Source organism: Salmo salar, chromosome ssa15 (assembly GCF_905237065.1).
Source record: "Salmo salar chromosome ssa15, Ssal_v3.1, whole genome shotgun sequence".
Lineage (NCBI taxonomy): Eukaryota > Metazoa > Chordata > Actinopteri > Salmoniformes > Salmonidae > Salmo > Salmo salar.
In genome coordinates, this window is record NC_059456.1 from 12,164,055 (window position 1) to 12,180,103 (window position 16,049).

At 46.9% G+C, this 16,049-nt stretch overlaps 1 protein-coding gene across 1 annotated transcript; it reads right to left on the minus strand.

Moving 5' to 3' along the window:
* Positions 1-14,491: 14,491 nt before the first annotated feature.
* Positions 14,492-15,574, minus strand: LOC106593830 (extensin-like). The gene has a single exon (XM_014185219.2). It carries the CDS (start codon positions 15,572-15,574, stop codon positions 14,492-14,494), a length of 1,083 nt encoding a protein of 360 aa, XP_014040694.2.
* Between the last annotated feature and the right edge of the window lie 475 nt (positions 15,575-16,049).

Below are 16,049 nucleotides of genomic sequence, written 5' to 3' on the forward strand. Positions count from 1 at the left end.
TTACTCCACACAGAGACGCGTACAAATACAAAGCTCTCCCTAGCCCTCCATTTGGCAAATCTGATCATAATTCTATCCTCCTAATTCCTGCTTACAAGCAAATATTAAAGCAGGAAGCACCAGTGACTATATCAATAAAAAAAAGTGGTCAGATGAAGCAGATGCTAAGCTACAGGACCTCCGATGGCATTGAGGAGTAAACCACATCAGTCATTGGCTTCATCAATAAGTGGATTCATTGACGTCGTCGCCACAGTGACCGTATGTACATACCCCAACCAGAAGCCATGGATTACAGGCAACATCCGCACTGAGCTAAAGGCTAGAGCTGCCGCTTTCAAGGAGCGGGACTCTAACACGGAAGCTTATAAAAAATCTCGCTATTGCCTAAGACACCAAACAGGCAATACAGGACTAAGATCTAATCGTACTACACCGGCTCTGACGCTCGTCGGATGTGGCAGGGCTTGCAAACCATTACAGACTACAAAGTGAAGCACAGCCGAGAGCTGCCCAGGGACACGAGCCTACCAGACAAGCTAAACTACTTCTATGCTCGCTTCGAGGCAAATAACACTGAAACATGTATGAGAGCACCAGCTGTTCTGGAAGACTGTGTGATCCCGCTCTCCGCAGCCGATGTGAGTAAGACGTTTAAACAGGTCAACATTCACAAGGCCGCTGGGCCAGACAGGTTACCAGGATGTGTACCGTGAGCATGTGCTGACCAACTGGCAAGTGTCTTCACTGACATTTTCAACCTCTCCCTGTCCGAGTCTGCAATACCAAGATGTTTTAAGCAGACCACCATTGTGCCTGTGCCCAAGAACACAAGAGTCTTCTAAACAGATTCTACCTCAAGCCATAAGACTCCTGAACATCTAATCAAATGGCTACACAGACTATTTGCATTGCCCCCCCCCCCCTCTTTTACACCACTGCTACTCTCTGTTATTATCATCTATGCATAGTCACTTTAACAACTCACCTACATGTACACATTACCTCAACTAACCGGTGCCCCCGCACATTGACTCTGTACCGGTACCCCCCTGTATATAGCCTCCACATTGACTCTGTACCGGTACCCCATGTATATAGCCTCCACATTGACTCTGTACCGGTACCCACTGTATATAGCCACCACATTGACTCTGTACCGGCACACCCCTGTATATAGCCTCCACATTGACTCTGTACCGATACCCACTGTATATAGCCACCACATTGACTCTGTACCGGTACCCCCCTGTATATAGTCTCGCTATTGTTATTTTACTGTTGCTATTTAATTACTTGTTACTTTTATTTCTTATTCTTATCCATATTTTTTAAAACTGCATTGTTGATTAGGGGCTCGTAAGTAAGCATTTTAATGTAAGGTCAACACCTGTTGTATTCAATGCATGTGACTAATACAATTTGATTTGATACATGTGATTTGAGTTTATATAGTGGCGTGGTGCTGGAGGATAATATAGTGGGGTGGTGCTGCAGATTAATATAGTAGGATGGAGCTGGAGATTAATATAGTGGGGTGGTGCTGGAGATTAATATAGTGGGGTGGTGCTGGAGATTAATATAGTGGGATGGTGCTGGAGAATAATATAGTGGGGTGGTGCTGGAGATTAATATAGTGGGGTGGTGCTGGAGATTAATATAGTGGGGTGGTGCTGGAGATTAATATAGTGGGGTGGTGCTGGAGATTAATATAGTGGGGTGGTGCTGCTGATTAATATAGTGGGGTGGTGCTGGAGATTAATATAGTGGGGTGGTGCTGGATATTAATATAGTGGGGTGGTGCTGGATATTAATATAGTGGGGTGGTGCTGGAGTTTAATATAGTGGGGTGGTGCTGGAGTTTAATATAGTGGGGTGGTGCTGGAGTTTAATATAGTGGGGTGGTGCTGGAGTTTATTATAGTGGGATGGTGCTGGATATTAATATAGTGGGGTGGTGCTGGAGATTAATATAGTGGGATGGTGCTGGAGATTAATAAAGTGGGTGGTGCTGGATGTTAATATAGTGGTATTTTGCTGGAGATTAATATAGTGGGGTGGTGCTGGATGTTAATATAGTGGGGTGGTCATGGACATTAATATAGTGGAGTGGTGCTGGAGTTTATTTTAGTGGAGTGGTGCTGAAGATAGCATAGTTGGGTGATGCTGGAGATTACTATAGTGGGGTGGTGCTGGAGTTTAATATAGTGGGGAGGTGCTGGAGATATATATAGTGGGATGGTGCTGGAGATTAATATAGTGGGATGGTGCTGGATGTTAATATAGTGGGATGGTGCTGGAGATAATATAGTGGGGTGGTGCTGGAAGTTAATATAGTGGGTGGTGCTGGAGAGGAATATAGTGGGGTGGTGCTGGAGATTAATATAGTGGGATGGTGCTGGATGTTAATATAGTGGGGTGGTGCTGGAAGTTAATATAGTGGGTGGTGCTGGAAGTTAATATAGTGGGTGGTGCTGGAGAATAATATAGTGGGTGCTGCTGGAGATTAATATAGTGGGATGGTGCTGAAGTTAATATAGTGGGTGGTGCTGGAGATTAATATAGTGGGATGGTGCTGGATATTAATATAGTGGGGTGGTGCTGGAGATTAATATAGTGGGGTGGTGCTGGAAATAATATAGTGGGATGGTGCTGGATGTTAATATAGTGGGGTGCTGCTGGAGATTAATATAGAGGGGGGGTGCTGGATATTAATATAGTGGGGTGGTGCTGGAGATTAATATAGTGGGGTGGTGCTGGAGTTAATATAGTGGGGTGGTGCTGGAGATATACAGTGGGATGGTGCTGGAGATTAATATAGTGGGATGGTGCTGGAGGTAATATAGTGGGGTGGTGCTGGAGATGAATATAGTGGGTGGTGCTGGATATTAATATAGAGGGGGGTGCTGGATATTAATATAGTGGGGTGGTGCTGGAGAAAATATAGTGGGGTGGTGCTGGAGTTAATATAGTGGGGTGGTGCTGGAGATATATATAGTGGGATGGTGCTGGATATGAATATAGTGGGATGGTGCTGTAGATGAATATAGTGGGGTGGTGCTGGAGATTAATATAGTGGGGTGGTGCTGGAGAATAATATAGTGGGGTGGTGCTGGAGTTAATATATTGGGGTGGTGCTGGAGTTAATATATTGGGGTGGTGCTGGAGTTTAATATAGTGGGGTGGTGCTGGGAACTATTATAGTGGGATGGTGCTGGATATTAATATAGTGGGGTGGTGCTGGAGATGAATATAGTGAGATGGTGCGGGAGATTAATTGAATGGGTGGTGCTGGAATTTAATATAGTGGGGTGGTGCTGGAGATTTATATAGTTGGTGGTGCTGGATATTAATATAGTGGGGTGGTCATGGACATTAATATAGTGGAGTGGTGATGGAGTTTATTATAGTGGAGTGGTGCTGGAGATAGCATAGTTGGGTGGTGCTGGAGATTACTATAGTGGGGTGGGGCTGGAGTTTAATATAGTGGGGAGGTGCTGGAGATTAATATAGTGGGATGGTGCTGGAGGTTAATATAGTGGGATGGTGCTGGAGATGAATATAGTGGGATGGTGCTGGAGTTTAATATAGTGGGGTGGTGCTGGAGGTGAATATAGTGGGGTGGTGCTGGAGATTAATAGAGTGGGATGGTGCTGGAAGTTAATATATTGGGTGGTGCTGAAAGTTAATATAGTGGGTGGTGCTGGAGTTTAATATAGTGGGGTGGTGCTGGAGTTTAATATAGTGGGGTGGTGCTGGAGATAATATACTGGGATGGTGCTGAAGTTAATATAGTGGGGTGGTGCTGGATATTAATATAGTGGGGTGGCGCTGGAGATGAATATAGTGGGATGGTGCTGGAGTTTAATATAGTGAGGTGGTGCTGGAGATTAATATACTGGGATGGTGCTGAAATTAATATAGTGGGGTGGTGCTGGATATTAATATAGTGGGGTGGCGCTGGAGATGAATATAGTGGGGTGGTGCTGGAGATGAATATAGTGGGATGGTGCTGGAGTTTAATATAGTGAGGTGGTGCTGGAGAGTTAATATATTGGGGTGGTGCTGAAGTTATTATAGTGGGGTGGTGCTGGAGTTTAATATAGTGGGGTGGTGCTGGAGATTAATATAGTGGGGTGGTGCTGGAGATTAATATAGTGGGGTGGTGCTGGAGATTAATATAGTGGGTGGTGCTGGAGATTAATATAGTGGGGTGGTGTTGGAGATTAATATAGTGGGGTGGTGCTGGAGTTTAATATAGTGGGATGGTGCTGGAGAATAATATAGTGGGGTGGTGCTGGAGATTAATATAGTGGGGTGGTGCTGGAGATTAATATAGTTGGGTGGTGCTGGAGTTTAATATAGTGGGATGGTGCTGGAGAATAATATAGTGGGGTGGTGCTGGAGATTAATATAGTGGGGTGGTGCTGGAGTTTAATATAGTGGGGTGGTGCTGGAGATAATATAGTGGGGTGGTACTGGAGATAATATAGTGGGATGGTGCTGGAGATAATATAGTGGGATGGTGCTGGAGTTAATATAGTGGGTGGTGCTGGATATTAATATAGTGGGGTGGTGCTGGAGATTAATATAGTGGGGTGGTGCTGGAAGTTAATATAGTGTGGTGGTGCTGGAGATTAATATAGTGGGGTGGGGCTGGAGATTAATATAGTGGGATGGTGCTGGAAGTTAATATAGTGGGGTGGTGCTGGAAGTTAATATAGTGGGGTGGTGCTGGAGATTAATATAGTGGGGTGGTGCTGGAGAATAATATAGTGAGGTGGTCCTGGATATTAATATAGTGGGGTGGTGCTGGAAGTTAATATAGTGGGGTGGTGCTGGAGATTAATATAGTGGGGTTGTGCTGGAGATTAATATAGTGGGGTGGTGCTGGAGATTAATATAGTGGGGTGGTGTTGGAGATTAATATAGTGGGGTGGTGCTGGAGATTAATATAGTGGGATTGTGCTGAAGTTAATATAGTGGGGTGGTGCTGGAGTTTAATATAGTGGGGTGGTGCTGGAGTTAATATAGTGGGATGGTGCTGAAGTTAATATAGTGGGGTGGTGCTGTATATTAATATAGTGGGGTGGCGCTAGAGATGAATATAGTGGGGTGGCGCTGGAGATGAATATAGTGGGATGGTGCTGGAGTTTAATATAGTGAGGTGGTGCTGGAGTTTAATATATTGGGGTGGTGCTGGAGATTAATATAGTGGGGTGGTGCTGGAGATTAATATAGTGGGGTGGTGCTGGAGGTTAATATAGTGGGGTGGTGCTGGAGATAAATATAGTGGGGTGGTGCTGGATATTAATATAGTGGGGTTGTGCTGGAGATTAATATAGTGGGGTGGTGCTGGAGATTAATATAGTGGGGTGGTGTTGGAGAAATAATATAGTGGGGTGGTGCTGGAGATTAATATAGTGGGATTGTGCTGAAGTTAATATAGTGGGGTGGTGCTGGAGTTTAATATAGTGGGGTGGTGCTGGAGTTTAATATAGTGGGGTGGTGCTGGAGTTAATATACTGGGATGGTGCTGAAGTTAATATAGTGGGGTGGTGCTGGATATTAATATAGTGGGGTGGCGCTGGAGATTAATATAGTGGGGTGGCGCTGGAGATGAATATAGTGGGATGGTGCTGGAGTTTAATATAGTGAGGTGGTGCTGGAGATTAATATACTGGGATGGTGCTGAAGTTAATATAGTGGGGTGGTGCTGGATATTAATATAGTGGGGTGGCGCTGGAGATTAATATAGTGGGGTGGTGCTGGAGATGAATATAGTGGGATGGTGCTGGAGTTTAATATAGTGAGGTGGTGCTGGAGATTAATATATTGGGGTGGTGCTGAAGTTAATATAGTGGGGTGGTGCTAGAGTTTAATATAGTGGGGTGGTGCTGGAGTTTAATATAGTGGGGTGGTGCTGCAGATTAATATAGTAGGATGGAGCTGGAGATTAATATAGTGGGGTGGTGCTGGAGATTAATATAGTGGGGTGGTGCTGGAGATAAATATAGTGGGGTGGTGCTGGAGATAATATAGTGGGATGGTGCTGGAGATTAATATAGTGGGATGGTGCTGGAGTTAATATAGTGGGTGGTGCTGTATATTAATATAGTGGGGTGGTGCTGGAGATTAATATAGTGGGGTGGTGCTGGAAGTTAATATAGTGTGGTGGTGCTGGAGATTAATATAGTGGGGTGGTGCTGGAATTTAATATAGTGGGGTGGTGCTGGAAGTTAATATAGTGGGGTGGTGCTGGAGATAAATATAGTGAGGTGGTGCGGGATGTTAATATAGTGGGGTGGTGCTGGAGATTAATATAGTGGGGTAGTGTTGGAGATGAATATAGTGGGGTGGTGCTAGAGATAAATATAGTGGGATTGTGCTGAAGTTAATATAGTGGGGTGGTGCTGGAGTTTAATATAGTGGGGTGGTGCTGGAGAGTAATATAGTGGGATGGTGCTGAAAATAATATAGTGGGGTGGTGCTGGATATTAATATAGTGGGGTGGCGCTGGAGATTAATATAGTGGGGTGGTGCTGGAGATAATATAGTGGGATTGTGCTGAAGTTAATATAGTGGGGTGGTGCTGGAGTTTAATATAGTGGGGTGGTGCTGGAGATTAATATAGTGGGGTGGTGCTGGAGATTAATATAGTGGGGTGGTGCTGGAGATTAATATAGTGGGGTTGTGCTGGAGATTAATATAGTGGGGTGGTGCTGGAGATAATATAGTGGGATGGTGCTGGAGATTAATATAGTGGGATGGTGCTGGAGTTAATATAGTGGGTGGTGCTGTATATTAATATAGTGGGGTGGTGCTGGAGATAATATAGTGGGGTGGTGCTGGAAGTTAATATAGTGTGGTGGTGCTGGAGATTAATATAGTGGGGTGGTGCTGGAATTTAATATAGTGGGGTGGTGCTGGAAGTTAATATAGTGGGGTGGTGCTGGAGTTAAATATAGTGAGGTGGTGCGGGATGTTAATATAGTGGGGTGGTGCTGGAGATAATATAGTGGGGTAGTGTTGGAGATGAATATAGTGGGGTGGTGCTAGAGATAAATATAGTGGGATTGTGCTGAAGTTAATATAGTGGGGTGGTGCTGGAGTTTAATATAGGGGGGTGGTGCTGGAGTTAATATAGTGGGATGGTGCTGAAAATAATATAGTGGGGTGGTGCTGGATATTAATATAGTGGGGTGGCGCTGGAGATTAATATAGTGGGGTGGTGCTGGAGATTAATATAGTGGGATTGTGCTGAAGTTAATATAGTGGGGTGGTGCTGGAGATTAATATAGTGGGGTGGTGCTGGAATTTAATATAGTGGGGTGGTGCTGGAAGTTAATATAGTGGGGTGGTGCTAGAGATAAATATAGTGAGGTGGTGCGGGATGTTAATATAGTGGGGTGGTGCTGGAGATAATATAGTGGGGTAGTGTTGGAGATGAATATAGTGGGGTGGTGCTAGAGATAAATATAGTGGGATTGTGCTGAAGTTAATATAGTGGGGTGGTGCTGGAGTTTAATATAGTGGGGTGGTGCTGGAGTTAATATAGGGGGATGGTGCTGAAAATAATATAGTGGGGTGGTGCTGGATATTAATATAGTGGGGTGGCGCTGGAGATTAATATAGTGGGGTGGTGCTGGAGATAAATATAGTGGGATTGTGCTGAAGTTAATATAGTGGGGTGGTGCTGGAGTTTAATATAGTGGGGTGGTGCTGGAGCTTAATATAGTGGGGTGGTGCTGGAGATTAATATAGTGGGGTGGTGCTGGAGATTAATATAGTGGGGTTGTGCTGGAGATTAATATAGTGGGGTGGTGCTGGAGATTAATAAAATGGGGTGGTGTTGGAGATTAATATAGTGGGGTGGTGCTGGAGATTAATATAGTGGGATTGTGCTGAAGTTAATATAGTGGGGTGGTGCTGGAGTTTAATATAGTGGGGTGGTGCTGGAGTTTAATATAGTGGGGTGGTGCTGGAGTTAATATACTGTGATGGTGCTGAAGTTAATATAGTGGGGTGGCGCTGGATATTAATATAGTGGGGTGGCGCTGGAGATTAATATAGTGGGGTGGCGCTGGAGATGAATATAGTGGGATGGTGCTGGAGTTTAATATAGTGAGGTGGTGCTGGAGATTAATATATTGGGGTGGTGCTGAAGTTAATATAGTGGGGTGGTGCTGGAGTTTAATATAGTGGGGTGGTGCTGGAGTTTAATATAGTGGGGTGGTGCTGGAGATTAATATACTGGGGTTGTGCTGGAGATTAATATAGTGGGGTGGTGCTGGAGATTAATATATAGTGGGGTGGTGCTGGAGATTAATATAGTGGTGTGGTGCTGGAGATGAATATAGTGGGATTGTGCTGAAGGTAATATAGTGGGGTTGTGCTGGAGTTTAATATAGTGGGGTGGTGCTGGAGATTAATATAGTGGGGTGGTGCTGGAGTTAATATAGTGGGATGGTGCTGAAGTTAATATAGTGGGGTGGTGCTGGATATTAATATAGTGGGGTGGTGCTGGAGATTAATATAGTGGGGTGGTGCTGGAGTTTAATATAGTGAGGTGGTGCTGGAGTTTACTATATTGGGGTGGTGCTGGAGGTTAATATAGTGGGGTGGTGCTGGAGATTAATATAGTGGGGTGGTGCTGGAGATTAATATAGTGGGGTGGTGCTGGAGTTTAATATAGTGGGGTGGTGCTGGAGATTAATATAGTGGGGTGGTGCTGGAGATTAATATAGTGGGGTTGTGCTGGAGATTAATATAGTGGGGTGGTGCTGGAGATTAATATAGTGGGGTTGTGCTGAAGTTAATATAGTGGGGTGGTGCTGGAGTTTAATATAGTGGGGTGGTGCTGGAGTTTAATATAGTGGGGTGGTGCTGGAGTTAATATACTGGGATGGTGCTGAAGTTAATATAGTGGGGTGGTGCTGGATATTAATATAGTGGGGTGGCGCTGGAGATTAATATAGTGGGGTGGTGCTGGAGATAATATACTGGGATGGTGCTGAAGTTAATATAGTGGGGTGGTGCTGGATATTAATATAGTGGGGTGGCGCTGGAGATTAATATAGTGGGGTGGCGCTGGAGATGAATATAGTGGGATGGTGCTGGAGTTTAATATAGTGAGGTGGTGCTGGAGTTTAATATATTGGGGTGGTGCTGGAGGTTAATATAGTGGGGTGGCGCTGGAGATTAATATAGTGGGGTGGCGCTGGAGATGAATATAGTGGGATGGTGCTGGAGATTAATATAGTGAGGTGGTGCTGGAGATTAATATACTGGGATGGTGCTGAAGTTAATATAGTGGGGTGGTGCTGGATATTAATATAGTGGGGTGGCGCTGGAGATTAATATAGTGGTGTGGCGCTGGAGATGAATATAGTGGGATGGTGCTGGAGTTTAATATAGTGAGGTGGTGCTGGAGATTAATATATTGGGTTGGTGCTGGAGTTTAATATAGTGGGGTGGTGCTGGAGTTTAATATAGTGGGGTGGTGCTGGAGATTAATATAGTGGGGTTGTGCTGGAGATTAATATAGTGGGGTGGTGCTGGAGAATAATATAGTGGGGTGGTGTTGGAGATTAATATAGTGGGGTGGTGCTGCAGATTAATATAGTAGGATGGAGCTGGAGATTAATATAGTGGGGTGGTGCTGGAGTTAATATAGTGGGGTGGTGCTGGAGTTTAATATAGTGGGATGGTGCTGGAGAATAATATAGTGGGGTGGTGCTGGAGTTAATATAGTGGGGTGGTGCTGGAGATTAATATAGTGGGGTGGTGCTGGAGATTAATATAGTGGTGTGGTGCTGGAGATGAATATAGTGGGATTGTGCTGAAGTTAATATAGTGGGGTTGTGCTGGAGTTTAATATAGTGGGGTGGTGCTGGAGATTAATATAGTGGGGTGGTGCTGGAGTTAATATAGTGGGATGGTGCTGAAGTTAATATAGTGGGGTGGTGCTGGATATTAATATAGTGGGGTGGCGCTGGAGATTAATATAGTGGGGTGGCGCTGGAGATGAATATAGTGGGATGGTGCTGGAGTTTAATATAGTGAGGTGGTGCTGGAGATTAATATATTGGGGTGGTGCTGGAGGTTAATATAGTGGGGTGGTGCTGGAGATTAATATAGTGGGGTGGTGCTGGAGATTAATATAGTGGGGTGGTGCTGGAGTTTAATATAGTGGGATGGTGCTGGAGATTAATATAGTGGGGTGGTGCTGGAGATTAATATAGTGGGGTTGTGCTGGAGATTAATATAGTGGGGTGGTGCTGGAGATTAATATAGTGGGGTTGTGCTGAAGTTAATATAGTGGGGTGGTGCTGGAGTTTAATATAGTGGGGTGGTGCTGGAGTTTAATATAGTGGGGTGGTGCTGGAGATTAATATACTGGGATGGTGATGAAGTATAGTGGGGTGGTGCTGGATATTAATATAGTGGGGTGGCGCTGGAGATTAATATAGTGGGGTGGCGCTGGAGATGAATATAGTGGGATGGTGCTGGAGTTTAATATAGTGAGGTGGTGCTGGAGATTAATATACTGGGATGGTGCTGAAGTTAATATAGTGGGGTGGTGCTGGATATTAATATAGTGGGGTGGCGCTGGAGATTAATATAGTGGGGTGGCGCTGGAGATGAATATAGTGGGATGGTGCTGGAGTTTAATATAGTGGGGTGGTGCTGGAGATTAATATAGTGGGGTGGTGTTGGAGATTAATATAGTGGGGTGGTGCTGGAGTTAATATAGTGGGGTGGTGCTGGAGTTTAATATAGTGGGATGGTGCTGGAGAATAATATAGTGGGGTGGTGCTGGAGATTAATATAGTGGGGTGGTGCTGGAGATTAATATAGTGGGGTGGTGCTGGAGATTAATATAGTGGTGTGGTGCTGGAGATGAATATAGTGGGATTGTGCTGAGGTTAATATAGTGGGGTTGTGCTGGAGTTTAATATAGTGGGGTGGTGCTGGAGATTAATATAGTGGGGTGGTGCTGGAGTTAATATAGTGGGATGGTGCTGAAGTTAATATAGTGGGGTGGTGCTGGATATTAATATAGTGGGGTGGCGCTGGAGATTAATATAGTGGGGTGGTGCTGGAGATGAATATAGTGGGATGGTGCTGGAGTTTAATATAGTGAGGTGGTGCTGGAGATTAATATATTGGGGTGGTGCTGGAGTTTAATATAGTGGGGTGGTGCTGGAGATTAATATAGTGGGGTGGTGCTGGAAATTAATATAGTGGGGTGGTGCTGGAGTTTAATATAGTGGGATGGTGCTGGAGATTAATATAGTGGGGTTGTGCTGGAGATTAATATAGTGGGGTGGTGCTGGAGATTAATATAGTGGGGTTGTGCTGAAGTTAATATAGTGGGGTGGTGCTGGAGTTTAATATAGTGGGGTGGTGCTGGAGTTTAATATAGTGGGGTGGTGCTGGAGTTAATATACTGGGATGGTGCTGAAGTTAATATAGTGGGGTGGTGCTGGATATTAATATAGTGGTGTGGCGCTGGAGATTAATATAGTGGGGTGGCGCTGGAGATGAATATAGTGGGATGGTGCTGGAGTTTAATATAGTGAGGTGGTGCTGGAGATTAATATACTGGGATGGTGCTGAAGTTAATATAGTGGGGTGGTGCTGGATATTAATATAGTGGGGTGGCGCTGGAGATTAATATAGTGGGATGGTGCTGGAGTTTAATATAGTGAGGTGGTGCTGGAGATTAATATATTGGGGTGGTGCTGGAGGTTAATATAGTGGGGTGGTGCTGGAGATTAATATAGTGGGGTGGTGCTGGAGATTAATATAGTGGGGTGGTGCTGGAGTTTAATATAGTGGGATGGTGCTGGAGATTAATATAGTGGGGTGGTGCTGGAGATTAATATAGTGGGGTTGTGCTGGAGATTAATATAGTGGGGTGGTGCTGGAGATTAATATAGTGGGGTTGTGCTGAAGTTAATATAGTGGGGTGGTGCTGGAGTTTAATATAGTGGGGTGGTGCTGGAGTTTAATATAGTAGGATGGTGCTGGAGTTAATATAGTGGGTGGTGCTGGAGGTTAATATAGTGGGGTGGTGCTGGAGATTAATATAGTGGGATGGTGCAGGACGTTAATATAGTGGGGTGGTGCTGGAAGTTAATATAGTGGGATGGTGCTGGAGATTAATATAGTGGGGTGGTGCTGGAGATTAATATAGTGGGATGGTGCTGTAGATTAATATAGTGGGGTGGTGCTGGAGATGAATATAGTGGGTGGTGCTGGAGTTAATATGAAGTAGATTTTTTTTTTATTCCCTTTATCAAAATGCACATTTCAATAGGTGCAGGAATCCTCATGGCACAGGTGGGGAACGGCCCTTTCGTCTTTTGTTCTCTGTTGTTGAATTTGTAGGATTTTTCCCACAAACATTTGTGAATAATAATCAGCAGTGGCAATAAAATAATATTCCAACGTTGCTGGACTAACAAACTGTCTGACCAACCTTTCCAGGAAATTCAGTTCCACCTGGCCTTGAGTTGCAGCAGGAGATCGTTTCATCTTCGTTATTCCCAAACACATTTATTCAGTCAGTCAAAAGTTTTAATGTAAACTGCTGGCTGCATGATTGCATCAACCTAACTAACTAATGTTAGTTAGCTAGCTTTCTACCTAGGTTACTAAATATGACATTAGTCATTTTGTTAGCTGTGGATTGGATCATTCAAACTGGTTTTAGAGGATGACTAAACTGCTTTTATTAACACCTACCTTGTTTTCCATGAACATTTGTGTTCTTCTCTCTCATGAGGCAACCAGGCAGGCAGTAGAGAAATGTGGTGCAACTAAATGTAGTTGTTGAAAAGCGGGGTTGATGACACTGTTAGCTGAGGAGCTCCGTTCTCTTATATCAAGGCGGAGTTGAGTTTTGTTGGCGCGATTTGCTAGCAACAACGTTCAGTCACCATCAGTCAACTCTTGTATAAATATTAATTCGGAAAACGGTTGCCTGTACCTACACTATGTTTGTGCTGTAATTCATACTTTTATAAAAACTTTTATCCAACACAACCACCGACTTTCTCCTCTTTTGTGTTGTTGATTTGTGGCACATGATGACAGTTACAGCTGTATAGCTAAAATGACAGCTGTAAAAACGTCAGAAAGAGAGCAACAGCAGAAACAGAGTGAGAAACTGAGTACGTTGTTGACAGGTACAATTAAAAGTAGCCGTGGCAACCAGTATAAACAACCTGTGTTCTTATTGGTTTACCCAGGATTCCTCCTCAGTCCTCCCTAACAGACACTCATATAAGGCCCAGCCCTAACCCCTAGCCACCTGGCCAGGACCTGTAATGGTGGAATCTCACACTGTTTTCTCCTGGAATGTCTGATGACTTCTCAGGATGACGCACCTGATACTAAAAAGCAGTTCACAGCACTGTGGAGCAAGAAAGATAGCTCCCGAGAGGATGCCCACATCCTTGGTAGTCTAAGACATCAACAGCCCCAAATCTGTGGGGGAATAGTACATGATGGGGTGGGGGTATGGGGTGGAGGTATGGGGTGATGGGGTGGGGGTATGGGGTGGGGGTATGGGGTGATGGGGTTGGGGTATGGGGTGGGGGTATGGGGTGATGGGGTGGGGGTATGGGGTGGAGGTATGGGGTGGGGGTATGTGGTGGGGGTATGGGGTGATGGGTTATGGGGTGAGGGTATGGGGGTATGGGGATGGGGTGGGGGTAAGGGGTATGGGGTGAGGGTATGGGGGAATGGGGTGGGGGTATTGGGTGGGGGTATGGGGTGGGGGTATGGGGTGATGGGGTGAGGGTATGGGGTGATGGGGTGGGGGTATGGGGTGATGGGGTGGAGGTATGGGGTGAGGGTATGGGGTGAGGGTATGGGGTATGGGGTGATGGGGTGATGGGGTGTAGGTATGGGGTGAGGGTATGGGGGGGAGGGTATGGGGGAGGGTATGGGGTGAGGGTATGGGGTGCAGGGGTGATGGGGTGGAGGTATGGGGTGGGGGTATGAGGTGATGGTATGGGGTGATGGGGTGGGGGTATGGGTGGTGGTATGGGCTGATGGGGGGATATGGGGTGATGGGGTGGGGGTATGGGGTGGAGGTATGGGGTGATGGGGTGGGAGTGTGGGGTGGGGTGGGGGTATTGGGTGGGGGTATGGGGTGATGTGTTGGGGGTATGGGGTGGAGGTATGGGGTGATGGGGTGGGGGTATGGGGTGGGGGTATGGGATGATGGGGTGGGGGTATGGGGTGATGGGGTGGGGGTATGGGGTGGAGGTATGGGGTGATGGGGTGGGAGTATGGGGTGGGGGTATCGGGTGGGGCTATGGGGTGGAGGTATGGGGTGGAGGTATGGGGTGGGGGTATGGGGTGGAGGTATGGGGTGATGGGGTGGGAGTATGGGGTGGGGGTATTGGGTGGAGGCTATGGGGTGATGGGTTGGGGGTATGGGGTGAGGGTATGGGGTATGGGGTGATGGGGTGTGGCTATGGGGTGATGGGGTGTGGGTATGGGGTGAGGGTATCGGGTGGGGGTATGGGGTGATGGGGTAGGGGTATGGGGTGAGGGTATGGGGTGATGGGTTGGGGGTATGGGGTGATGGGGTGAGGGTATGGGGTGAGGGTATGGGGTGATGGGGTGGGGGTATGGGGTGGGGGGTATGGGGTGAGGGTATGGGGTGGGGGTATGGGGTGATGGGGTGGGGGTATGGGGTGATGGGGTGGAGGTATGGGGTGAGGGTATGGGGTGATGGGGTGGGGGTATGGGGTGGGGGTATGGGGTGAAGGGGTGGGGATGGGGTGAGGGTATGGGGTGATGGGGTGGGGGTATCGGGTGATGGGGTGGAGGTATGGGGTGATGGGGTGGAGGTATGGGGTGATGGGTGGGGGTGCGATTGAAGGAGTATGGGGTGAGGGTATGGGGTGGGGGTATGGGGTGATGGGGTGGAGGTATGGGGTGAGGGGTGGGGTATGGGGTGGAGGTATGGGGTGAGGGTATGGGGTGATGGGGTGAGGGTATGGGGTGAGGGTATGGGGTGATGGGGTGGAGGTATGGGGTGGAGGTATGGGGTGATGGGGTGGAGGTATGGGGTGATGGGTTGGGGTGAGATTGAAGGAGTATGGGGTGAGGGTATGGGGTGGGGGTATGGGGTGATGGGGTGGAGGTATGGGGTGAGGGGTGGGGGTATGGGGTGGAGGTATGGGGTGAGGGTATGGGGTGATGGGGTGAGGGTATGGGGTGATGGGGTGGAGGTATGGGGTGATGGGGTGGAGGTATAGGGTGATGGGGTGAGGGTATGGGGTGATGGGGTGGAGGTATGGGGTGGAGGTATGGGGTGATGGGGTGAGGGTATGGGGTGATGGGGTGATGGGGTGATGGGTGGGGGTGAGATTGAAGGAGTATGTGGTGATATATGGAGTGGGGGGGTGAGTGATGGTATGGGGGTATGGAGGGGTGGAGAGGGGTGTCAGAGTTTTTGGCAGGGACTTCAGAGAAGGACACATGGGGATCAGGTCGATTATGGCTGCGTGCCTCAGTCCAGAGACGGCAGGTTCATGCTGGCTTTTCATCACAACATAACCTTCTGCTGATCTCTGTCCTGTAACACGATCAGCCAGCCCCTCAATGAGGTATAGGCTGGGGCTGGGGTAGAGGTCTAGGAATGGGGTATAGGGCTAGCGACTGGCTGGGCATGGGGCCGGTATAGGCATAGGGCTGAGGCCAGCTTTGGAGATGAACAGTGGCGCAGGGGGGATGCCTCATCTCCTGGGGTCCCCCACCTCTCCACCTCCTCACCTCACCACTCAGGTGCAGGTCTTTGCTCCAACCCTTAATCCTTTATCCCTGCTCTGTTTTATTGCACTTTGAAACAATCCTCTCATAAAGTTGATCATACACCTTCCCATTAAAAAGCACTAGAGCTATTCAGAATGTCAGCGTTGTAGTTCCAGCAGGCGTTACTCGTTCCAGGCGTTACTCGTTCCAGGCGTTTCTCGTTAGCACTGAAAGCTAATACTGTTGTCCTTTAAGAGGCTCTCACACCTG